The 26,523-nt window shown below is 41.2% G+C and overlaps 3 protein-coding genes across 3 annotated transcripts; 1 reads left to right on the forward strand and 2 right to left on the reverse strand.

The window, feature by feature from the left end:
- The first annotated feature begins 2,645 nt into the window (after positions 1-2,645).
- Positions 2,646-8,058, forward strand: LOC106605982 (potassium channel subfamily K member 5). The gene is given in 6 exon segments (XM_014202017.2): positions 2,646-3,148; positions 5,376-5,487; positions 5,638-5,804; positions 6,270-6,438; positions 6,656-6,979; positions 6,982-8,058. Coding segments are annotated over 6 exon segments (1,371 nt in total). The 5' UTR covers positions 2,646-2,962; the 3' UTR covers positions 7,395-8,058.
- A 154-nt stretch (positions 8,059-8,212) lies between these two features.
- On the reverse strand, positions 8,213-15,632 carry LOC106598067 (serum paraoxonase/arylesterase 2). The gene is made up of 9 exons (XM_045697593.1): positions 15,471-15,632; positions 15,106-15,176; positions 14,644-14,699; positions 12,243-12,408; positions 11,357-11,486; positions 11,017-11,217; positions 10,803-10,884; positions 10,533-10,661; positions 8,213-8,807 (listed from the first exon to the last, which is right to left on the reverse strand). The coding sequence occupies exons 1-9, from the start codon at positions 15,542-15,544 to the stop codon at positions 8,646-8,648; spliced, it is 1,071 nt and encodes a 356-aa protein (XP_045553549.1). The 5' UTR covers positions 15,545-15,632; the 3' UTR covers positions 8,213-8,645.
- A 4,528-nt stretch (positions 15,633-20,160) lies between these two features.
- pon2 (Serum paraoxonase/arylesterase 2) lies at positions 20,161-25,119 on the reverse strand (the record flags this gene model as incomplete). Its single annotated transcript, NM_001141506.1, is given in 9 exon segments — positions 20,161-20,424; positions 21,793-21,921; positions 22,604-22,685; positions 22,962-23,162; positions 23,469-23,595; positions 23,836-24,004; positions 24,131-24,186; positions 24,367-24,437; positions 24,968-25,119. Coding segments are annotated over 9 exon segments (1,086 nt in total). The 5' UTR covers positions 25,045-25,119.
- Positions 25,120-26,523: the final 1,404 nt, after the last annotated feature.

The following is a 26,523-nucleotide window of genomic DNA, read 5'->3' on the forward strand; positions in this document are numbered from 1 at the left end:
TGTTTTTTGGGACTCCAAGCTGGCAAACTCTATTAGTGCCTCTATTATGCACTTGTGTGTAGGCAATGCCGGCAAGTAAATGTGTGTGTGTGTACCTGTATTTTATGAAAGGCAATAATGTAGGCTATTAAGTTATTATAGCCTACATATAATGTTATTATATGTCAATAATGTAGCCTACATATAGGCTAATTGTCACGTCCTGACCATAGAAAGATGTTATTTTCTATGGTAGAGTAGGTCAGGGTGTGACAGTTTTTTTTTCTAGTTTAGTTTTTCTATGTTGTCAGGTTCTAGTTTTGTATTTCTATGTTGGGTTTTGTTTGGGATGATCTCCAATTAGAGGCAGCTGGTCCTCGTTGTCTCTAATTGGAGATCATACTTAAGTAGGGGTTTTTCTTCCTGGGTTTGTGGGAGATTGTTTTTGAGTAGTGTATGTTTCACCGCTGCGTCACAGTTTGTTGTTTTGTTCTTTAGTTTATGTATTGCATAGTTTCACAGTGTAAATAAAATGTGGAACGACACACACTGCACTTTGGTCCGCTTCTACTTACGACAACCGTGACACTAATAACATTATACATGCCCAGTAAGCACAATTACGTTGTAAACACGTATTTTCCTGACGTTGAAGTTAGGTTAATTTTAGGTTCTGAATGAAAGCTGCAAATACATATTTTCCGGATGTTGAAATCAAATTCATTTTCAGTTCTCAATGAAAGTTGAAAATATATTTTCCGGACATTGAAATCAGGTCCGTTTTCAGTTCTGAATGAAAGGTAAAAAGACGTCATTGACAGACTTTTTTTTTTGGTAATTAATTCTATGGCCAAATTTAAACTGTACATACATTCTCAATGACGTAAACACAATATCACAATAATACATTTTAAATCCATTTAATATAGGAAAGAGGAGCCGGGGGAAGATTGCAACATAGAATATGTATTATTGCTCCCATCTGTAAACATGCACTAATGTTAGCCTTTCAAAAGCTTTCAAACTGGCAGCAATGATGTTCAAAGTAGTCCAACCTACAGAATAAACCATCAGACCACGTCAACTACAATAACATTCTCAGTCAAATTCTCTGTCATATTTTCTGTCTCGCTATGACTGTGATATGTTGTTTATCTACCTTAGTTGAATGCACTGACTGTATGTCGCTCTGAATAAGAGCATCTGCTGAATGACCAAAATGTAAATGTAAAAAACAAACACTTGCAAACTGGAGATTATACTAATGAGCTTCGGCCCCCAAATAAGTACAAATGTGGTTGCTCCGGACCAGACCAAATCTTAACGAATCATAGACGTCTAGGCTATGCTTCACAAGTTTGAACAGCACAGTATGGCACAGTTCAGTACAGGAGAGCACAGGATAATACAGTACAGTACAGTTTGATTCAGTAGAGTACATTAGAGTAGAGTAGGATACAATTCAGTACATTATATTGTACTGTACTGTAGCGGGTTTCTTGTGCACCACAGGAGAACCAAGAAATGAAGAGCGACACCACGGCTGTCTTTTAGGCTTTTATGTTGATCTGCAATAGTATTGTGAAAAGACAGGACAGGAACACATCAGTCTCCAATGCACCACCTGACAAGTTGTTCTTTCTCTCTCAGTGTTTTCTCAGACTGAGGAGAGCGGGAGCTATGGGTAGTACCAGGGTGTTAGTAGGTGACGTAAGCACCCAGATAAAGTAAAATACATTTAATGAAACAAAACCTGAAGATGTTAACATCATTCAGCTACTGTAGCTGCCTACCTAACATCAACAGGCATCACCAGTAGCGCAACAATTAAAATTAGAAACCAAAAGTAAAGTTCCTGGCGATCTGACTCCCCCCTTCTGTCTGAACTTGGAATATTCCTGTTCGCGGGCTTTTGGCCACTGACCCTCAACCTGATTGTTCTGTTCTGCGTTGTGTACTATTCTAATAATTAGAAGTTCGCTGGAATAACCATTTTAACTCTACTACAGTACTATACTCTACTGTACTGAACTATACTGTATTGTACTGTACTCTACTTTTGTTAATGTCATGTAGTCGGTTACTGTATAGCTCTCTACTCTACTGTGCTGTCCAAACAAAACATAGACATCAATGTTTGGGCCAAATGGACCAGACCAAATCTAAACCAATTACACCCTTACAAAAAAAATTGTACATTTTTGAAACATCAGTAAAAGTTCAGTAACAACAGTCAACTGTGGTATTTTGGACGCAGTGTACCGAAGTTGAACTGCAGTTACACTGCAAAATTACCGCAGTAAAAAAAACGGTGTTATTTGGGGCGCAGTCTTTGCAGCATACTACAGTTATACTGCAATCTTTTTTCCTAAGGGTAGACGTCTATTTGGCTGCTTTTCAGAAACACATCCCCAGTCAGACTTTCAATCAGTCAAAACTCAATAAAGATATTTCATTTGAGACCTTTAATCCACACAGCATTACATCTGAGATCAGCATACAGTGAACAGTGCCACTGGTCGCATTTCTTATTGATTTATCTTGGTTTATGAAGTTTGAGAAGTACATCATCTGCTGTTCTATCGCGCTGCAATGACGTGCAATGATGTTCGAGGGGGGAAAAACAGTGTTCGTTGTTTGAAGTAGCTGGGCTAACGTGGCAGTTTCACAGCTACGGATTCCAGTTTTAAACCCATATAGCTAGGTTGTACAAATCACAAAGTCACTTATAACGTTTTTATGTCTCTTTGAAAATTATACTATAGGCTAAACAATGGCGCACACCTGAAACGATGTCTTGTATGTGGACTGGATTGAATGTGTCCTCCATTATATTATCACAATCCCAGTCTCCCACGTTTGTAATTACCCAGCACAGGAACCAGGAAGAGAAGTTTGAATGCAACACGCGTCCTATTTTTTTGTTTTGGGCAACAATTTTGATGCGCGTTTTATAATGAGGAGTATGTTTAAGTGATCGGCAATGTCTGATAAGGGTCCTGTATTAACGTCAGGTATAATTTTTTACCTATCGATCGGGGCAGCAATATTTCAAATACTTGAAGAACCCAATTGGAAACTGGCCAAATCCGAATATTCCCGTCAAAAGGAAAACATTCTTAAAACATATCCGTGCTTGACTAAAGAAGATCTGAACTATATTTTGGGGGTATGTAGGGATTCAATTAAGAATGCATGTATTATATTCCCAATCTGTGTTTTAATGATTATCATTACTGTGTTGTCAGCTTGGTCTGCATTGGAACTTTATTATATCTCTAAAATTGTATTTTACACTATGGGAAATTCCAAGGTGTAACAGTTATTGAAAGTCGGATTTTTCACTTTAAAATGTATGTCAAACCAAAACCGATAATTGCAAAGTTAAACAAACCACACCACTCTATGCACTTTTGTTCTTCAAGCAAATGTATTGTAAACATTTCAGTGAAAATTGTTAAAAGTAGTCCTTGTGCGTGGAGTTGTATGGTTTGTTGAACTTTTTTGCAATCATTGTTTTTTGTTTATTTTAAAGTGAAGAAATCCGAGTCTCAGAATCCCTCTGTTACCGTATAATTGCCACTATGTTTTAGGCCTACTGTTCTACAACTATTTAGGCCCATGGATGTTGTCCCTGGATAATAAACATACCCAGTAAGCAGAATTATGTTGAAAATACCTATTTTCCAGAAGTTGACATCACGTGCATTTCAGGTGCTGAATGAAAGCTTAGACCGCGAAAATATAAAAATAAGTGTTATATGGATGTCGAAAATACTTAGTTTCTGGACGTTGAAATCAGGTGCATTTTAGGGGCTGAATGAATGGTAAAAATATGTATTTTCCAGACGTTGAAAATATGTATTTTTCAGCCATTGATTCTATGGCAAAATGTTCAATGCAATGCATGCTATGCTCTATTAAGTAAGAAACAAAATATGTATTATTGCTCCCATCTATCACATGCAGTTATGTAAGCTTTTTCAAATGCTTTAAAACTGGCAGGAATGATGATCAAACTAGGCCAGCATACAGAATGAACCAACAGACCACTTTAACTACAATAACATTCAGAGTAACATTTACAGATAAAAAAAAATCTTGCTATGACTGTGATATGTTGTTGTTTATCTACCTTAGTTGAATATACTGACTGTAAGTCACTCTGGATAAGAGCATCTACTGAATGTCCAAAATATAAATGTAAAAACAAACACTTGCTGGGTATTATTCTAATGAGCTATGCCCCCAAATAAGTACACATTTGTTCCGTGTGGGCCAGATCCATGTCTGTGTTTGGGCTAAATCAAGGCCGGTCTGGACCAGACCAAATCTGAATGTCTATGTTTGGGCCAAATATAGGCCGATTGGTTCAGATTTGGTCCGGACTGCCTGATGTCAAATGCTTTGTTGGTAATTTTACATGAAAAAAATAACATTGTAGATCATCTGAAATGATTTCATCTAAACAAAGCTTGTCAAGTTAGGACATTTCAGTCCTTGGCAGCACTGAAATGGCTGTGTTATTGTTATATGTTGTTATGCATTGAATATATTATTTTCACTGTTGCAGTAAAAGTTTGGAGTACTACTATGCTTATGAATCAAGTTTCGATTATAGCAACAGAACACACCAGTGATGAGCCTGCATGCATTTTCATAATCTCTCTGCTCTTTAACCAAAGGAGTCAAGCCAGCATGCTGGGACAGTTCAGAAGAACGGGTTTGTTATTTTCTTTGCTCGGATAACAGTGCAGATGCCAAGTTTGGTAACAGAATGACGTCAGAAAACTGCACAGTCATTCTGTTACCAAACTTTGCGTCTGCACTGTTCTTCAAGCCAATATGTTTTCAGTGGAAATTGTTAAAAGTAGTCCTTGTGCAGAGTTGTATGTTTTGTTTAACTTTGCAATTATTGGTTTTTGTTTTGACATACATTTTATAGTGAAAAATCAGAGTCTCAGTGCCACTCTGCTATCATGGAATAGCCAAGGGGCAGCATATTTTCAGAGGGCGTAGTCTCTCTAGATATCCGGGTTGCCTCCGATGTTTCAATGCCACTCCTGTCTAGGATCGTGTTTAGGAGACTACAGAGGGCGTTTTCAGTCCATAAATTACGGCTGTGTGCTTCTATTTGAAGGTTCTGGAAGTATATAAGAGGGGTCTATTGTTTGTGTGTAATGACTAAAATATTCTTTTCAAACAAATCAAAGTGGGAACAGTTTATATTTTTATTTGCTCAATCTCAGTGAACTTAGATTCCCAAAGTAACTTTAGAGCTGTGTTTTCCCAGAGTGTGAAGACTCCTGAAATTCATCCCACTGGAACCCGTTAACTTTTAAGATAACCCCAATCAGCTCTGTTTGTACGGTGTGATAAGCCACTCTGTTCCCTAGGTGGTGTCAGACGCTGCTGGACAAGGTGTGACCATCACTGGAGAGAATACCTACAACAACTGGGACTGGACCAATTCGGTTGTCTTTGCTGCCACTATTGTCACTACCATAGGTGGGCAATATCTTGAATACAACACTGGAAACAATGAATCATGTACATCTCTCTCCGATAACTGCTGCCAACTCAGTTGCCCAATGTCTAACCATAGCAGAAAGGAAGCTGCCACCCCTGTCTGAAAGTCTATACGTTTGTGATTTGCAGGTTATGGTAATGTTGCCCCAAAGACGGCTGGCGGCCGTATATTCTGCATCCTGTATGGCCTGTGTGGGATCCCTCTCTGCCTCACCTGGATTAGTGAGCTGGGCTCGTTCTTCGGAGACAGAGCCAAGCGCCTGGGACAGGTCCTGGTACTCAAAGGCCTTAGTGTGGTAAGACTCACTGGGAATCTCTCAGCACGTTTAATGTGCTGATTTGGATTTCTATCAATGACTTTGGGGGAGGTGCAATACATGACTTAAACATTTATTAACAGCGGATTAGCCAATGACAAGCCACGTTTAGCCACTGTAGCTGCGTACTAATTACTGAATCCTGTATGGTCCAACTAATGGAGAAGTGTTAGCCTACAAGACATGTTAGCTTTATCACCAGATCTGGTGGAACACTCACAATGACAATTGACATGGTCAAATCAAAGGGATTGGTCTAACATTGTCACTTGTGTCACATGCCATTGCTTGTTCTTCTCACTGTGCTTTAGCTTCTGCTTTGGTTGCTCTCTGGGGTCTAGGCCGGCTCACTGTAAAGCCCTTTTTACATCAGCAGTTGTCACAAAGTTCTTTATAAAAATACATTTGAATGATCGATTGATTGTCCCTGTGTGACGTCTGCAGAAAAAGGTCCAGTTGATCTGCACGGCCATCTTCCTCCTGTGGGGTCTGCTGGTACATCTGGTGATCCCCCCGTTTGTGTTCATGTCCCTGGAGGGATGGTCGTACCTGGAGGGCTTCTACTTTTCCTTCATCACCCTCACCACTGTCGGCTTCGGGGACTACGTCGCAGGTAGTTACATAGGCTTTTCATGAAGTAGATGGAATTCCTCAGAAAATATTAGTTTATGTTAAAGAGATATGTGAAGAATGATATCACCTAATTCACGTTAGAGGATCATGAAGTTATTTGGAGGTGGATTCATTGCCTGGTGCAATCCTGCTTGGTCCATGCTGAAGAAAGGGTGACATATACTTAATTAAACTATGTTCTCTTTTTGACTCCACAGGTATCAATCCGAACATAGACTACCCAAGGCTGTACCGGGTGTTTGCAGAGGTGTGGATCTACATGGGTCTGGCCTGGCTGTCTCTGTTCTTCAGCTGGAACGTCCACATGGTTGTGTCGGCCCACAAGGTCCTGAAGAAGAGAAGGCAGAGACACAGGATGGACCACCTGGACCATCGATGGCAGTCCGAGAAGGACGACATCCGCAGCCCTCGCCGCCTCCCCACCGCCGTCGACATCTTCAACTTCCTGTCTGAGAAGCATGAGGACTACAGCACCGCCATCAGGCAGATTGGCGCTGCCCGCGGCCGAAGCCAAAGACGGAATTCAAGGAGTTGAGTCGTTCAAAGAGCTGTAGTGACATCCTGGGAACGAATATCCAAACCCTGGAGCATTCCCCACGCCGCCTGAGGCGCCACCTCAGCATCAGTCACAATATGTTACTAAGCAGCTTTGGGATGGGAGAGGAGGGGCAGAGGCTTATCGAGGATGACCCGGTCTTTATGGGAGACCCTGTCTTTATGAAAGACCCTGTGTTTGAGGAGAACTGTCTGGATAGGGACACTAGAGCGAAGGCTGTTAATGTGTCCAACTCAAAAGAGAACCTAAACTCCGCCGATCTAGGTCCTAACATCAACAAAGACGAGAATGTTCAGAATCAAGATGGTAGAGAGAATAGGTTTACTGTATCAAAGGTAGTGGAGGGGGATTCGGGAGAGGAGAATGATGAGAAAGGCTGAAGCCTTGGATCCATCCTCTTCATGGAGAACTGAATGATGTAATCAAAAGGGGACCTCTAGAGGTTTGGTTCGTGCATAAAATCTGTGAATTCAGATAAATAAAAAGGTATGATGGGTCTGTGATGGGTCCGCGGATCATCACAACTTTTTATTTATTGTACCCATCACACCTTTTAATTTATCACCCCATCACACCATCACACCTTTTTATTTATCACCATATCACACCTTTTCATGTATCACACCCATCACACCTTTTTATCCATGTGAACTGAATGATGTAGAAGCATCATAACAAGGTCCTGGGACAACCAGAGACAATGGCAGAGTTAGGATTGGTCATATTCCCCTGTGGTGAGGAGTGGGTCCAAATCTTCTACGGTTTTCCTTAACATAGTGATCAGTGAAATGTATGACCCAGGATTATCACGGCCTAAGACCATGAATACACAGTCTAGACAACTTACTGTCTTCTATGTAATGTTTATCTCGATGTTAAACACACATTTTGGTCTGTGGGAAAAGTAAAGAAAGGAAAATATAGCAAACAATGGACTCAGAGTTGCCAGGGTGATTTACCTGACTCTAAAATGAGAACTGAAAGCAACGTAGTTTGTCTATTGTTACAAACTGCCTTCAGAAATAAAGTTTACATGAGTTTCTATGCAATTTCCATGTTTTTTATATGAGTAGATGTAGTGGTTGTGGACTTGAAAAAGGAGATGTAAGATATAGAAACATGTATTTTTTGCTTTGTCATTACCCCCACACACACAAAAAAAATCCCCCAAAGATCAATTATCAACAATTTGTCAATGTCAGAGAATGGAATATAACTGTTTAATCAATACAAATAGTCCATCAAGATACATGTAAACATAATAACACATCAAGCCTCAGTTTTGGATTGATTCATTTTTTTGACAGTGTGCAGGTCTTTCATCTTTTCCAGTATTGTTATTTTGATTCCTACGCACCCGGAACAGACACTATTGAGTACTAAGGAACTTAAGAGCGCAGACGGCCTCTTATCGTTTAACATAATAACACATGCCATGCATCACAGCAATTGCAGTGTTATATTGTGGCAACCATGTGGAATATTTATACTTTTCAATCATACTATACCAGACAAGATGTACTATACAGAAACAGCACAGACTTTGAGCACAATACAGTTTGAGTGTCATTACTGCATCTATATATACACACACAGACTTTGGAAATCAGAAGTCTGAAAGGAATCATTGGCTACTTCAGATCACAGACCAAGGCTTTGTGGTAGACTGTTCCTATGAGAAGCTTTCCTTCATAGGGAGCTGCTACAGAGGATCCTAGGAGCACACTGCCATCATCAGCATACACCTGGGTCACAACTGGCTTCTCATAGTGGATGTCCCGAATCCTAATGACCTATAAAACAAATTATGATAAAGAAAACCAATTAAAGCTTTTGGTACATGGGCTGTGTCCCAAATGGCAGTCTATTCCTTATACAGTGCACTACGCTACTTTTGACCAAGGCCCATAGGGAGTATACTCTACAGGGCAGGTATTCCCAAACTGGGGTCAAATTAAACCATCTGGTGTTCAGCGAAACAACAACACAATGTCAAATACAGGTAGCCTAGTCAAATAATTAACATCCAATCACTTTCACCGTTGTTCTCTCGCGGGGATTCCACTAACGGTCCGTATGTAGCCAAATGTATCTGCTACTCATGTTGGTATCTGTACTGATGGCGCAAAAGCCATGACCGGGAGACATAGTGGAGTGATAACATGTGTGCAAGCAGTTGCTCCCGACGCCACTTGGGTACACTGCAGCATCCACCGAGAGGCTCTTGCTGCCAAGGGAATGCCTGACAGCTTGAAAGACGTTTTGGACACTACAGTGAAAATGGTTAACTTTGTTAAAGCAAGGTCCCTGAACTCTTGTGTATTTTCTGCACTATGCAATGATATGGGCAGCGACCATGTAACACTTTTACAACATACAGAAGTGCGCTGGTTATCAAGGGGCAAAGTATTGACAAGTTTTCTTTAGTGACCATAATTTTCACTTGTCTGATGAGTTTCTCACACGACTGGCCTATCTGGGTGATGTTTCTTTTCTTTCTCCGCAACTATATTCAGTGTGTTGGACAAAATTGAGGCTATGATTAAGAAGTTGGAGCTCTTCTCTGTCTGTATTAACAAGGACAACACACAGGTCTTTCCATTATTCTATGATTTTTTTGTGTGCAAATGAACTCAAGCTTACGGACAATTTCAAATGTGATATAGTGAAGCACCTGAGTGAGCTGGGTGCGCAATTACGCAGATACATTCCAGAAACGGATGACACAAACAACTGGATTCGTTATCCCTTTCATGCCCTGCCTCCAGTTCACTTACTGATATCTGAACAAGAGAGCTTCATCAAAATTGTAATAAGCGGTTCTGTGAAAATTGTATTTAATCAGAAGCCACTGCCAGATTTCTGGATTGGGCTGGGCTCAGAGTATCCTGCCTTGCCAAATCGCGCTGTTAAGACACTGATGCCCTTTGCAACCACATACCTATGTGAGAGTGGATTCTCAGCCCTCGCTAGCATGAAAACTAAATACAGGCACAGACTGTGTCGAAAATTATTTACGACTGAGACTCTCTCCAATACATCCCAACATTGCAGAGTTATGTGCATCCTTTCAAGCACACCCTTCTCATTAACCTGTGGTGAGTCATTCACAATTTTCAATGAACAAATAAGGTTTTATATCTAAGATGGTTAAATAAAGAGCAAAATTATTGATTATATTGTTATTTCTGCCCTGGTCCTATAAGAGCTCTTTGTCACTTCCCACGAGCCGCGTTGTGACAAAAACTCACACTCATTCTTATGTTTAATAAATGTATTGTATAGTGTGTGTGTGGCAGGTTTACAATGATGGCAAAAAAACAACATTTGAGAGTGTGCTGACCCTGGTGCTAGAGGGGGTACGCAGCTGGAGGTTGAATGTTTGAAGGGGTACGGGACTATAAAAAGATTTAGGAACCACTGCTATAGGGAATAGGGTGCCATTTGGAACTGAGATCAGAGTGAATTTATTCCTATAATATAATACAACTAGAGGACATGGTAAATGAGGCACTAACCTCCGATCCAGGTGGATCCTCAGGGTCACATGCTGCTACCTTTACTCCATTAGGGTGACAACCCAGCCATATGTCACCTGTTACATGGTCCACCTCGATGTTGTCACAGAGAGACCCAACGGCTACAGACTGGTTGGAGACAGACATCAATAGGAATGTGATGGCTGATTGTAATACAGCAGTTGAACCATCTCTAGAAACAATACAAAATATAATATTGTGCCCGTAAAGAAGTTTGCGTTCATATTTGATGTAGTGAAAAAGTTTTACCTTGACATGTACCAAGTCTTTGTTTTTCTTTATCTCAAAAACAGCAATCTCATGGTCCAAAATAGCGGACACGTATAGATACCTGGGGGGAAAAGCACATTTATTGTTTTACTGCATAACACACTTTCAAAGAGCACAACAGATTTGTACATTCTAAACGGTTCGATTTTCAATTGTGTAGACTTTACTACAATTGTGGAAACAAAGAAGGCACCTTTTGTCGGGTGACATGTTGATGCCGTTTGCAGATAGGAAGCCATCGCCCACTGCCTTCACTCCTCCAGGGCTGTAGTAAACCACATCAGCCCAGGGTAGACCCAAGAAGACAGCCAGCATGTGTAGCGCTTCACTGGGATAGGAGTGATCGTTGGTGGCATAGAAGCTCTCCACTCCCACAGCCACAATGTCATTCACACTGAGAGAGTAAAGGGCAAAAACATACAGAGTTAGCCAAGCAGAAAAACACCACTGTGGAACTCTCACTGGTCATACTGTACAGTACATAGCCAATGTGGTTCATCCACATCATGTAAATGTAAACATCTCACACCTACCTATGAAGGAGATCATGCTTTATAGTTTTCAGGTGCACAATGGTGTTGTCCTCTTCGACAAATAGAAAGATCTCTACCTGGCTGGTGTAATGTTGAGGATGATTGACAACAAACAGATGAATGGTTTTATCTGGAAGGAGATGGGAGTTCAGCAGTGAAAAATATGGTCTCTACTGTCCCCTCTGGTGTCTAAGGCTCTCTATTGCTTGACAGGGAAGACACACACACACACACACACACACACACACACACACACACACACACACAGTAGTGTTCATAATTCCATAGACAATGGTCTGAAGGGTGTTCCCAATTTGGGATAATCTGGTCTGGAATGGAGAGATTTGCTGCGATTTCTGACTTGAGTAACTAGAATAATTGCTGACAGATGTTTTATTGTATACTGTATTGTTTTACTGTATACTGTACTGTATACTGTATTGTTTTACTGTATACTGTGCTGTTGTACTGTATTGTTTTACTGTATACTGTACACTATTGTTTTACTGTATACTGTACTGTTTTGCTATACAGTACGAGTCAAATGTTTGGACACACCTACTCATTCAAGGGTTTTTCTTTATGCCAAGAGTGTGCAAAGCTGTCGTCAAGGCAAAGGGTGGCTAATTTGAAGAATCAAAAATATATTTTGATTTGTTTAAAAAAAAATTGGTTTCCTCATGATTCCATATGTGTTATTTCATAGTTGTGATGTCTTCGCTATTACTCTACAATGTAGAAAATAGTCAAACATTCAGAAAAACCCTTGAATGAGCAGGTGTGTCCAAACTTTTGACTGGTACTGTATATTGTACTGTACTACTCCCTGTCCTGTTTTTGAAACAAACTAATTTCATATGTGAGAGCTAAATATCCCATACTTCACCTGTCTCGTCAATGTAGACACTGATTCCATGGGGGTTGAAGGAGTCCCGGTCCAGGTCTCCTTTGATTGTCAGTTCCACAGGGATCAGTCTGGGGTCCAACAGGTCCAGGGTATAGATCTTCCCTGGGTCATCAGAGAACGAGGGCATTCCAGGATATTTCAAGCCCTGGGTGGGGGGGTAATGATTTGACATGCGTACAGCTGTACATTTCAATGAAACATGGTGAAGCCCCAAAATTGCCCTCGCTAGAAGCCTGTGTTTCAGACATAAAGAAGTGGATGGCTGCAAACTTTCTACTTTTAAACTCGGACAAAACAAAGATGCTTGTTCTAGGTCCCAAGAAACAAAGAGATCTTCTGTTGAATCTGACAATTAATCTGGATGGTTGTACAGTCGTCTCAAATAAAACTGTGAAGGACCTCGGCGTTACTCTGGACCCTGATCTCTCTTTTGAAGAACATATCAAGACTGTTTCAAGGACAGCTTTTTTCCATCTACGTAACATTGCAAAAATCAGAAATTTTCTGTCCAAAAATGACGCAGAAAAATTAATCCATGCTTTTGTTACTTCTAGGCTGGACTACTGCAATGCTCTACTTTCCGGCTACCCGGATAAAGCACTAAATAAACTTCAGTTAGTGCTAAATACGGCTGCTAGAATCCTGACTAGAACCAAAAAATTTGATCATATTACTCCAGTGCTAGCCTCCCTACACTGGCTTCCTGTTAAGGCAAGGGCTGATTTCAAGGTTTTACTGCTAACCTACAAAGCATTACATGGGCTTGCTCCTACCTATCTTTCCGATTTGGTCCTGCCGTACATACCTACACGTACGCTACGGTCACAAGACGCAGGCCTCCTAATTGTCCCTAGAATTTCTAAGCAAACGGCTGGAGGTAGGGCTTTCTCCTATAGAGCTCCATTTTTATGGAATGGTCTGCCTACCAATGTGAGAGACGCAGACTCAGTCTCAACCTTTAAGTCTTTACTGAAGACTTATCTCTTCAGTAGGTCCTATGATTAAGTATAGCCTGGCCCAGGAGTGTGAAGGTGAACGGAAAGGCTGGAGCAACGAACCGCCCTTGCTGTCTCTGCCTTGCTGGTTCCCCTCTTTCCACTGGGATTCTCTGCCTCTAACCCTTTTACAGGGGTCACTGGCCTACTGGTGTTCTTCCATGCCGTCCATGGGAGGGGTGTGTCACTTGAGTGGGTTGAGTCACTGACGTGGTCTTCCTGTCTGGGTTGGCGCCCCCCCCTTGGGTTGTGCCATGGCGGAGATCGTTGTGGGCTATACTCTGCCTTGTCTTAGGACGGTAAGTTGGTGGTTGGAGACATCCCTCTAGTGGTGTGGGGGCTGTGCTTTGGCAAAGTGGGTGGGGTTATATCCTGCCTGTTTGGCCCTGTCCGGGGGTATCATCGGATGGGGCCACAGTGTCTTCTGATCCCTCCTGTCTCAGCCTCCAGTATTTATGCTGCAGTAGTTTATGTGTCGGGGGGCTAGGGTCAGTCTGTTACATCTGGAGTATTTCTCTTGTCTTATCCGGTGTCCTGTGTGAATTTAAATATGCTCTCTCTAATTCTCTCTTTCTCTTTTTCTGTCTTTCTCTCGGAGGACCTGGGCCCTAGGACCATGCCTCAGGCTGCCTGGTATGATGACTCCTTGCTGTCCCCAGTCCACCTGGCCGTGCTGCTGCTCCAGTTTCAACTGTTCTGCCTGCGGCTATGGAACCCTGACCTGTTCACCGGACGTGCTTGTTGCACCCTCGACAACTACTATGATTATTATTATTTGACCATGCTGGTCATTTATGAACATTTTAACATCTTGACCATGTTCTGTTATAATATCCACCCTGCACAGCCAGAAGAGGACTGGCCACCCCTCATAGCCTGGTTCCTCTCTAGGTTTCTTCCTAGGTTTTTGGCCTTTCTAGGGAGTTTTTCCTAGGGAGTTTTTCCTAGCCACCGTGCTTCTTTCACATGCTTTGCTTGCTGTTTGGGGTTTTAGGCTGGGTTTCTGTACAGCACTTTGAGAATATCAGCTGATGTACGAAGGGCTATATAAAAATAAATTTGATTTGAATTTGATTTGATTTGACATGCGTGACAATGTTAAGTCCTAAACGGCACCCTATTCCCTATATAGTGCACTACTTTTGACCAAATTAGTGCACTACGTAGGGAATAGGGTGCCATTTGGGATACAAACAGGGTGTATGTATTGTATTGTTAAAAACAGTCGTTTTATTCTGTAAAAATAGTTATTTTATCATCAGTGTGAGGGAGGTATGTTCAACATGTAATATTATGAATTGAGGACAATATTTTAATTATTCAGTGTGCCTTACCAGAATATGCTTGCCATTAAGGATCGCATCATGACAATGGATATTACTTACGGTGCTTATGATGGCCAGTCCATCTCGAAGTATGGTTAAGTCCTCTGCTCCATATTCTGTACATATAGGATTGTCCACAAACCATTAGCAATAGCCTATTCTTTTTATCCCATAGGCCAAAGGCCTTCATTGAACATAACATCATCATTATGACACCAAACAAAGCATGCTGGGACACGTTGATACTTGGTCTATTAGTCTAATGGACTTCAGCCCTGACACTTGCCCAACTAGCGGTTATACAGCCTGATCTCATCACATATACTGAGAAGACTCATTATTTTGAGCCTACTGGAATAACTGGAATAGGCTCAAAGTAGAACAGGCTATTTCAACATTACATTAGTATCTATCTCACACCGATGTGAAACACAGAAGAACTATACTATATGTATTAATTAAAGCATGAACTGTTATAATGTCAATGTATGATTACAATTTAATGGACTGGTTCAGACATACCTATATTCTTTAATAGGTGACAGTTGGGGAGGCGTTTTACAGGCACTTCTCTGTTGGCAAGGGCTATTTCACTGCAAATAGAACCCGGTTAATATTACTTTGGAGTGAAAGCAAAAGCAACACAGATCATTCTGAATTCAGCTTTTAACACTGTCACACCACTGCTCAATTCACCTAAAGTAGTTCACTTCAAAGTTGCTAAAAGCCTATTTTTCAAATATCACTTTTAATGTCTGAGGCCTCTGTTGACAATGTCAATATTGTAAACTCTGATCAGGGAAATGTAGCATGATTCCAAAGAAGACATTCCAAAGAAGATACACATGCCCTATAATGTTAAAATGTTCAGCAACCATGCAGCCTACCTCAATTGAAGAAGTCTTTGCCCCAAAAGAGCTGCCAAGGCAGCAATGCAGATGGTTACAAGCACCCACTTCATGGCAGACAAACTCTTTCCCTTGGTCAAAGGTTATGAAAGCAGTGTGCAAAATGTGGGTGCAGTGTACAAGCAGAGTGCAATTGCACAGTTGAACCATGGGGCGCGCTGTAGTTCAGCAATTCCTAGAGGGAGGTCAAACCTGCAGTCCCAAAACTGTGATCCCAGGGTTCATGATGATGATATTGTCCACATCTATTGTTTGCTGCTTTTAAGACAAATGAGTTGACAACTAAACAACAGTTAAGACTTGCACGCCAAATTAGCAGCCCACATTTAATGTAAAGAAGTTAACACACTTGTGAAGAAAACAATATTCAGTTATATCACAACTGACTCTAGTTCACTTTACAAAGAGGGTAAAAAAAGCTTTTAAAATACTTGTTTTCCATGTCAAATCAGTGAGACGTACCTGTAATTTAAACATAACTTTAAACTCTACGCAGTGGTATAAAGTACTTAAGTAAAAATACTTTACAGTACTACGTTTTTTTGACAACTTTACTTTTACTTCACTACATTCCTAAAGAAAAGAATGTACTTTTTACTCAGTACATTTTACCTGACACCCAAAAGTTACATTTTGAGTGCTTAGCAGGACAGGAAAATGACCAATTCACGCACTTATCAAGACAACACATGGTCATCCCTTCTGCCTCTGATTTGTGAAGGTGGTAAATGACCTTTTAATGACGTCAGACCGAGGCTCTGCATCTGTCCTCGTGCTCCTAGATCTTAGTGCCGCTTTTGATACCATCGATCACCACATTCTTTTGGAGAGATTGGAAACCCAAATTGGTCTACATGGACAAGTTCTGGCCTGGTTTAGATCTTATCTGTCGGAAAGATATCAGTTTGTCTCTGTGAATGGTTTGTCCTCTGACAAATCAATTGTAAATTTCGGTGTTCCTCAAGGTTCCGTTTTAGGACCACTATTGTTTTCACTATATATTTTACCTCTTGGGGATGTCATTCGAAAACATAATGTTAAATTTCACTGTTATGCAGACGACACACAGCTGTACATTTCAATGAAACATGGTGAAGCCCCAAAATTGCCCTCGCTAGAAGCCTGTGTTTCAGACATAAAGAAGTGGATGGCTGCAAACTTTCTACTTTTAAACTCGGACAAAACAGAGATGCTTGTTCTAGGTCCCAAGAAACAAAGAGATCTTCTGTTGAATCTGACAATTAATCTGGATGGTTGTACAGTCGTCTCAAATAAAACTGTGAAGGACCTCGGCGTTACTCTGGACCCTGATCTCTCTTTTGAAGAACATATCAAGACTGTTTCAAGGACAGCTTTTTTCCATCTACGTAACATTGCAAAAATCAGAAATTTTCTGTCCAAAAATGACGCAGAAAAATTAATCCATGCTTTTGTTACTTCTAGGCTGGACTACTGCAATGCTCTACTTTCCGGCTACCCGGATAAAGCACTAAATAAACTTCAGTTAGTGCTAAATACGGCTGCTAGAATCCTGACTAGAACCAAAAAATTTGATCATATTACTCCAGTGTTAGCCTCCCTACACTGGCTTCCTGTTAAGGCAAGGGCTGATTTCAAGGTTTTACTGCTAACCTACAAAGCATTACATGGGCTTGCTCCTACCTATCTTTCCGATTTGGTCCTGCCGTACATACCTACACGTACGCTACGGTCACAAGACGCAGGCCTCCTAATTGTCCCTAGAATTTCTAAGCAAACGGCTGGAGGTAGGGCTTTCTCCTATAGAGCTCCATTTTTATGGAATGGTCTGCCTACCAATGTGAGAGACGCAGACTCAGTCTCAACTTTTAAGTCTTTACTGAAGACTTATCTCTTCAGTAGGTCCTATGATTAAGTATAGTCTGGCCCAGGAGTGTGAAGGTGAACGGAAAGGCTGGAGCAACGAACCGCCCTTGCTGTCTCTGCCTTGCCGGTTCCCCTCTTTCCACTGGGATTCTCTGCCTCTAACCCTTTTACAGAGGCTGAGTCACTGGCCTACTGGTGTTCTTCCATGCCGTCCATGGGAGGGGTGCGTCACTTGAGTGGGTTGAGTCACTGACGTGGTCTTCCTGTCTGGGTTGGCGCCCCCCCTTGGGTTGTGCCATGGCGGAGATCGTTGTGGGCTATACTCGGCCTTGTCTTAGGACGGTAAGTTGGTGGTTGGAGACATCCCTCTAGTGGTGTGGGGGCTGTGCTTTGGCAAAGTGGGTGGGGTTATATCCTGCCTGTTTGGCCCTGTCCGGGGTATCATCGGATGGGGCCACAGTGTCTTCTGATCCCTCCTGTCTCAGCCTCCAGTATTTATGCTGCAGTAGTTTATGTGTCGGGGGCTAGGATCAGTCTGTTACATCTGGAGTATTTCTCTTGTCTTATCCGGTGTCCTGTGTGTATTTAAATATGCTCTCTCTAATTCTCTCTTTCTCTCTTTCTGTCTTTCTCTCGGAGGACCTGAGCCCTAGGACCATGCCTCAGGACTACCTGGTATGATGACTCCTTGCTGTCCCCAGTCCACCTGGCCGTGCTGCTGCTCCAGTTTCAACTGTTCTGCCTGCGGCTATGGAACCCTGACCTGTTCACCGGACGTGCTTGTTGCACCCTCGACAACTACTATGATTATTATTATTTGACCATGCTGGTCATTTATGAACATTTTAACATTTTGACCATGTTCTGTTATAATATCCACCCTGCACAGCCAGAAGAGGACTGGCCACCCCTCATAGCCTGGTTCCTCTCTAGGTTTCTTCCTAGGTTTTTGGCCTTTCTAGGGAGTTTTTCCTAGGGAGTTTTTCCTAGCCACCGTGCTTCTTTCACATGCTTTGCTTGCTGTTTGGGGTTTTAGGCTGGGTTTCTGTATAGCACTTTGAGAATATCAGCTGATGTACGAAGGGCTATATAAAAATAAATTTGATTTGAAATTTGATTTGGCGGACTCACTAAACACAAATGCATCTTTCGTAAATGATGTCTGAGTGTTGGAGTGTGCCCCTGGCTATCCATACATTTTAAAAACAAGAAAATGGTGCCATCTGCTTTGCTTAAAAGAAGGAATTTGAAATGATTTACACTTCTACTTTCGATACTTAAGTATAATTTTGCAATTACATTTACTTTGGATACTTAAGTATATTTAGTACCAAATACTTTTAGACTTTTACTCAAGTAGTATTTTACTGGGTGACTTTTACTTTTACTTGAGTAACTTTCTATTAATGTATCTATACTTTTACTCAAGTATGACAATTGGATACTTTTTCCACCACTGCCTCCATGGGATCGGTATCCCCCCCACGGGATGGTTGAAATAAAGAGCGATAATGATATTAGCATGACATTGTAAGTGTTGGTCAATTTCTTCAACAAATGATCAGGTCTATATAATTATCAAACATACATTAGTAATGGAAAGGAAACACAGACTCTTTGTTTAAGTATTAAAATACTCCTTTTAGTAATACAATTGTAGGCAGAAGTTGGTACAGAGTACAGTATAACAGTACATGATAGTTCTCCCCAAGTTCTGCAAAATGTCTAAGACATCGTGCAACTCATATAGCCTCTCCCAGTCATCCTTGCGTGAGTTTCCCTGGTAACAACATTTTAATAAATCTAACCTCCCCCTGACAGCAGTAACCATCTTATCAGCAATTAGAAGCTCAGAAATGGGTTTGACCGAAACTTGACCTTTCGTCACAAGTATAGGGTCATAACAAGGTGAACGAGTGTAAGCATCTTCTGAAAGGTGGCTGGTTTTATCAGGTCTGTGACAGCCTTGTGTTCTCAGAAAACCAGACAACCATGGTGGGATCCAGACAGGAGTCTGAACGTAGAAGCCTTCTGATAGTGTCTGAAGGTCACAACACTCAAAAACAGGTTTTAACACACACACAGAGGTCTCCTGAAGAGGAGACCTTTCAGTTTATCATAACATAATTTATTAACCCCTTAAAAAGGTATAAGGCCTTGGTTTAACCCTCTTCATAAGTAACAAGAACATTTCCCAGGACATAGACATGTCTTATATGGGCAGAAAGCTTAAATCCTTGTTAATCTAACTGCATTGTCCAATTTACAATAGCTATTACAGTGAGAAAATACCATGCTAATGTTTGAGGAGAATGCACAACAACAACAAAAAATGAATCACAGCAACTGGTTTGATATAATCACCTCTGAAGGTAAATAATGTTCTTACATTCAGTAATCTTGCTCTGATTTGTCATCCTGAGGGTCCCAGAGATAAAATGTAGCTTAGTTTTGTTTGATAAAATCAATTTTTATATTTAAAAAACCTTCACACATCTAGATGTGTGAAGGTTAGTGTATCTTCTGTAGGGAAGCTAATTATCCATAATTTATTACATTCCTGGAAGTGTGTAAACTTACATTTTTTATTACCATATCATTTTTGTATGTTCTCTATAGTTATGTATTTGAAAATGTTTCAGTTGACCAATTCTGCACATTTGGGCAGACTTGAAACAACATTTTGAACAGTAATGCAACAGTTCATTGGATCAGTCTAAAATGTTGCACATACACTGCTGCCATCTAGTGGCCAAAATCTGAATTGCACCTAGACTCCTAAGTGAGATATTGGCCTTTCATTTGCATTTCAAATGACCTATCTATTTCTATCTGCAATGTTCAGTACGTTGCACACTTGCACTCTTCCGACCACAACCCACGTCAGATGGCTGTTTTCTACATAGAGCATTGGCTACTGGTCTACCTTGGCTAGATCACAGACCAAGGCTTTCTGGTAGATTGTTCCAATGAGAAGCTTTCCTCCGTAGGGAGCTGCTACAGAGGATCCTATGAGCACACTGCCGTCATCAGCATACACCTGGGTCACCACTGGCTTCTCAGAGTGGATGTCTTTAATCTGAATCACCTGTGAAAACAATATCATGAAATGTAGATGTATACCAGACACTGAGCATTACATAGGGCATACGCAATAGAAAGACGTCCACCCCAGGTCCAGTCTAAATCCACTCCAAGTCCACTTTAAGTCCACTGTCCACTCTGAGTCCACTCCAAGTCCACCCCAAGTTCACTCCATGTCCACTCCAAGTCCACCCCAAGTCTACTCTAAGTCCACTCTAAGTCCACTTTAAGTCCACTCTGAGTCCACTCTAAGTCCACTTTAAGTCCACTCTGAGTCCACTCTGAGTCCACTCTGAGTACACTCCAAGTCCACTTTAAGCCCAGTCCAAGTCCACTCCAAGTCCACTCTAAGTCCACTTTAAGCCCAGTCCATGTCCACTATGAGTCCACTCCAAGTCCACTCCAAGTCCACTTTAAGCCCAGTCCAAGTCCACTCTAAGTCCACTTTAAGCCCAGTCCATGTCCACTCTGAGTCCACTCTGAGTCCACTCCAAGTCCACTCCGAGTCCACTCCGAGTCCACTCTAAGACCACTTTAAGTCCAGTCCAAGTCCACTCCGAGTCCACTCTGAGAACACTCTAAGACCACTTTAAGTCCAGTCCATGTCCACTCCAAATCCACCCCAAGTCCACTCTAAGTCCCCTCTAAGTCAACTCTAAGACCACTGTAAGTCCACTCCAAGTCCACCCAAAGTTCACTCCATGTCCACTCTAAGTCCACTCTAAGACCACTTTAAGTCCAGTCCATGTCCACTCCAAGTCCACTTGAAATCCACCCCAAGTCCACTTTAAATCCACTCTGAGTACACTCCAAGTCCACTTTAAGCCCAGTCCATGTCCTCTCCAAGTCCACTTTAAGCCCAGTCCATGTCCACCCTGAGTCCACTCCAAGTCCACTCCGAGTCCACTCTAAGTTCATTCTGAGTACACCCTGAGTACACTCTAAGTCCACTCCAAATCCACCCCAAGTCCACTCTTAGACCACTTTAAGTCCAGTCCATGTCCACTCTAAGTCCGCTCTAAGACCACTCTAAGACCACTTTAAGTCCAGTCCATGTCCACTCTAAGTCCACTCTAAGTTAACTCTAAGTCCACTCCAAGACCACTCTAAGACCACTTTAAGTCCAGTCCATGTCCACTCTAAGTCCACTCTAAGTTAACTCTAAGTCCACTCTAAGTCCATTGCTCTGGTGTGTTTCCTCTCGTACAGTAGTTGGAATGTACTGTAGTCCAGCAGCTTTTACCTATAGCATAGTAGAGGCGTGAACATGTGAAAACAATGTTGGTGTATAGTATAGAGATACACTGCTGGTATATGACCCAGAAAGCAGTTCACTCAGGAATTTTCAATAGCACACGGCAGGTGTACGAACCTCAGATCCAGGTAGATCCTCAGGATCATTTTGAAATAGTTTCCAGCCATTAGGGTGACAACCTATCCACAAGTCGCCAGTCTCAGGGTCAACATAAATGTTGTCAACAAGAGAGCCCACTTCCACGACCTGCTGACAAAGAATAATATCACTTAAGCTATAAAAATAAAGAGAGTCACACACTCTATATATATATATATATATATATATATATATAGAGTGTGTGACTCTCTTTATTTTATATATATATATATATATATATATATATAAACTCCCAGTAATTTATTGGGTAAAACACCCAACGTTTCGGCATCACTGTGCCTTCTTCAGGGTGCCTGAGAGCAGAGGGTGCCTTCTTCAGGGTGCCTGAGAGCAGAGGGTGCCTTCTTCAGGGTGCCTGAGAGCAGAGGGTGCCTTCTTCAGGGTGCCTGAGAGCAGAGGGTGCCTTCTTCAGGGTGCCTTCTTCAGGACACAGTGAATGCTGAAACTTTGTTTTTTTACCCAATAAATTACTGGGAGTTTATATATATTCGGTGTGCGACTCTTTTTATTTTTAGACTTATAGTTTATTCGCTATTAGTCAGCACCTCTACACTAAATCAATTTCTTTGGGTGTGCGCCAGCTCATGCTTTTTAAAATAATAATATCATGAAATGAGTTTTAAAGAGCCTATTCTGGATTCAGATACACAAGCAATGGGAGAGAATAAACACATCAGATTTAGAAGGCTTTCGACAAAGCAGCATGTTTCAATAGTCCATTTGACTACTTACCAGATGTAAAACAAATCTGCCATTTCTTATATTTTACCTTCACTGGGGCCAAACCATTGCTTTCCAGTCGCTCCAAAACATGTATGTTGTGGTCAAATAAGTCTGCCACATATATGTGCCTACATGAAAGCATAAATAGTTATATGTTACATATATGTTACGTCGCTAGTTAGTTACACCAACAGGTCTCATCATGTCAACATGTGATATCCACTCTATAATCAAACACTTAACAGGTTTGACTGCCCATATGGACAGGATTAGTGAACATACAGGTCACTCGTGGGAATCGAACCCACAACCCTGGCGCCATGCTCTACCAACTGAGCTACACGGGACTGAATACTTGAATAGCGCTATAGAGGTTGAATACATTATTCATCCAATTATTGTACCTTTTGTCAGGTGAGATGTTGATGCCATTGGCCATGTAGAATCCCTCAGCCACTACTTTGACCTCTTCAGGGCTGTAATACACAACGTTAGACCAGGGCTGAGCCAGAAGTATCTCCAGGGTATTCAGAGTACCTCCACCGAAATAGTGATCGTTGGTGGCATAGAAGCTCTCCACTCCTACAGCCACAATGTCATTCACACTAAGAGAAAACCACAGATCAACTTAAAACACGATTTACTCTAAATGGCATATTAAAGAACTGTTGGATGCATAACAACATTACAAAACAAAAATGAGCACTAGTTGGTGCTCAGTTCAAATGTCCCTAATTTCTCCAAACTCTCCAGTCTTGAGAGTAGCCAAGTTTAAGAGGATAGGCTACATTTCCATGTTGTTACCATGTAATTAACACTTTTAGCACTGCTGTAATATGAAACTCTACCGACAATCTAGGTAATAAACCAAATTGGTTTGAAGCAATGACGTGACTTTAGCTCTTGCATACCTGTGAAGGAATTCATGCTTTATGGTTTTCACATAGACAAGGGAGTGGTCCTCCTCAACAAAAAGAAAGATCTCCACTTGGGTTTTTTGTTGAGGGTGATTGACCACAAACAGGTATACTGAATTATCTGGAAAGTGGAGAAAACATTCAGCTCAATCAATTGATCCGTCTTGTGTTTTTGACAGTTCTCTTTTCACATAAGAGAAGAGTGGGAAGAGCAGCAGAAGCATTCCAAATCTGTTTGCGTCCCAAAATGGCACCCTATTCCCTATATAGCGCACTACTTTTGACCAGCGCCCTGTAGGGAATAGTGTGCCATTTAGGGAATAGGGTGCCATTTGTGACACAGCTTCTGGGTTTTATTTACCCGTCTCATCTGTGTATACACTGATCCCATGAGGATTGAAGGATTCCAGGTCAAAGCCTCTCCCCATGCGGAGCTCCACTGGTTTCATCCTAGAATCTTCACTCATATCAAGGGTGTACATCTTTCCAGGGGCATCTGAATAGGATGGCAATACTGGATCCTTCAAGCCCTATTAATTCCAATAATATTAAGATTAATATTAGGATATGTTAATAGATAGCCTAATACATTTGTTTGAGACTATATTTTTTATGTTGCGTGTTTCATATAGGGTCAAGTCAATGTTGTAACTCACAGTGCTAATAATAGCAAGTCCATTGGGAAGTATTGTGAGGTCCTCTGATCCGTACTCTGTCAGAAATCAAATCACATGTGTTCAGATATGGCTTTACAGGCAAATAACGTTGTACAGTTACTTCATTTAATACCATTGAACATGTGGCATAGAGTTTATGGAAAGGCATGCCTTTTATATCCATGCCAGCACTGTTAAAGTTCCCAATGTCCTGTACATATGTGTACTGTACGCACCAAGGCTTTTGATTGGATGGCAGTTTGGGAGGTGGGTTTGGACAAGCTTTCTGGAAGCAAGAGTCCTTCTCCTGCAATGTAAAATAAGGTTCATAGTTACATCCCTTCAAATGGTTCAAACTCCAGAATAACACTGCAATTTCAACACTGTAGTTATGACTTAGGGCATTTTTATGTGTCTATGTACAAACAATCATAAATATAGCCTAGTCAGCTATCACATCTTGTATAGCCTCAGACTACTGTAACTTGAGCATTGAGATCAGATGTATGTCTTCATAGGCTGACAGAAAAGGCCATGCTTGGCACACAGCATTGCTGTTTGTCAACAACATGTAGTGACCCTCAATCTCTCAATTTATACATTCAGAAAAGTGAGAAGAACCCAAACCATTATTACTCAGTAATAAAGCACTGGCTAATAAAGGAAATCTAAATAGAAAAACAGGTTAGTTTGCTTATATTGCTTGTTGTCAACAAAACAACTTTTTGAGGTTGCTAGCAAAAATACTAAATTGGCTAGCTAGCTACTATAACAGCTAACGTTAGCATGCAATTATATTACAGCTAAAAAAGCTACAACTACATAAACACCGCCTACCTTAAGTTAATAACTCTCTCTCCAACAAATGCTGATAAAGCAGCAACAAAAAGTGATATGACAACCAGCTTCCCCATGTTCAATAATTAGATAGTAGTAAATTGAGCAACTTTCTAGATAACTTCACGTTCTGTTGAAGATCTGCAAGTCTCAGCCAGTGACGCCCTGCCCCGGAGACGACCCCTATCTCCCGCAGACTCACTGAGCGCCCTGCCCCGGAGACGACCCCTATCTCCCGCAGACTCACTGAGCGGCAACAACGCAACTGTAGTTGACGTAAAATGTTAACATGAGCAGCGGCTGATGTCAAATGTTGCCACTGAATGTGTGCGATGTGCATTCCAATGTTGTGTATAAACTCTGGATGCCTAACAGGGAGCGCTTTATTGAAGCCATCTTGGTATTCCTTCTCCGTTGTAAAAAAATGTATTTTGGTAGCTATAGAAATGCATGTATTAATGTCTACATTCGTTTGTGACATGTTTATTCTATTACAGACACCTTCATGCATACTTTTAAATAATATGTGAGCTAAACATAAAAATACAAAATGTAAAAAAAATATTAAAGCATTTCCATAAAGTTTTTTTTTTAAAGTACTGGTACTGTCCACACTACAAGAAAAAAACTTAAATACATGCAATTTTTTCCTTGAAACATTGAATTGAAATACTGTAGAATTCCATTCATTCCTATGGAGGACCACTCCCACTGGGGAGTGCCAATATGGCCGCCTGGTGGCTTCAAAGCCTCTCAATGGCCAATACAGAGAGTCTGCAATCCAGGGCTGAGATACATTATTGGTGCATACACTGTACTGATGTCAGTGATATAGTAGACTTTTCCTTGGTACCAGAATATTTAGGCAATTACCTTCCATTATAGGCTATTCAATCAATTACAGACTCTCTCCCCAGAACCAATAGATTATATTTTAGGACAATAGTGAATTTGATTTTAAAATCTCAATCTGCACATGAACAGTTGAAATCACTCATAGAACAGAATACAACATATCCTGGTATCAATACAGTAGTGGACATCAATCATAATATATCCTGGTATCAATGCAGTAGTGGACATCAATAATATATCCTGGTATCAACGCAGTAGGAAGTTGGCGATAGGTCACCATGCAACAATGCTCAATGTGTAATACTGTTGTGTGGGAAACATTTTTGGCTTTTTTCCTTGAGACAAATAAAACGCTGAGTAACCCAATTAATTACCCCTTCTTGAACTTTAACACCAAAGTACTCATTCTCAGTTCCATCTGTTTGCAAGGTCCAAACTATTTGATATTTTACAAATTCCATTGGCATTAGTGCCAGTGAATTTAAGCTCCAGAGTGCTAGAGGCATCACTACAGACCCTGGTTCGATCCCGGCTGTGATCGGGAGTCCCATAGGGTGGCGCACAATTGGCACTGCATCGTCCGGGTTAGGGGAGGGTTTGGCTGGGGGTAGGCCGTCATTGTAAATAAGAATTTGTTCTTAACTGACTTGCCTAGTTAAATAAAATAGAAAACATTTGTTGTTTAGACTCCATTACATAAT

The sequence above is a fragment of the Salmo salar genome, chromosome ssa02 (genome assembly GCF_905237065.1).
Source record: "Salmo salar chromosome ssa02, Ssal_v3.1, whole genome shotgun sequence".
In the NCBI taxonomy this organism is placed as follows: domain Eukaryota; kingdom Metazoa; phylum Chordata; class Actinopteri; order Salmoniformes; family Salmonidae; genus Salmo; species Salmo salar.

Coding starts and splice junctions, on each gene's coding strand:
- LOC106598067 (XM_045697593.1), bottom strand. CDS start 15,544: ATGAAGTGGGTGCTTGTAACCATCTGCATTGCTGCCTTGGCAGCTCTT. Junction 14,700..15,105: donor TCACCTATTAAAGAATATAG/GTATGTCTGAAC, acceptor CTATATGTACAG/AATATGGAGCAGAGGACTTA. Junction 12,409..14,643: donor GACTGGCCATCATAAGCACC/GTAAGTAATATC, acceptor CCCCCCACCCAG/GGCTTGAAATATCCTGGAAT.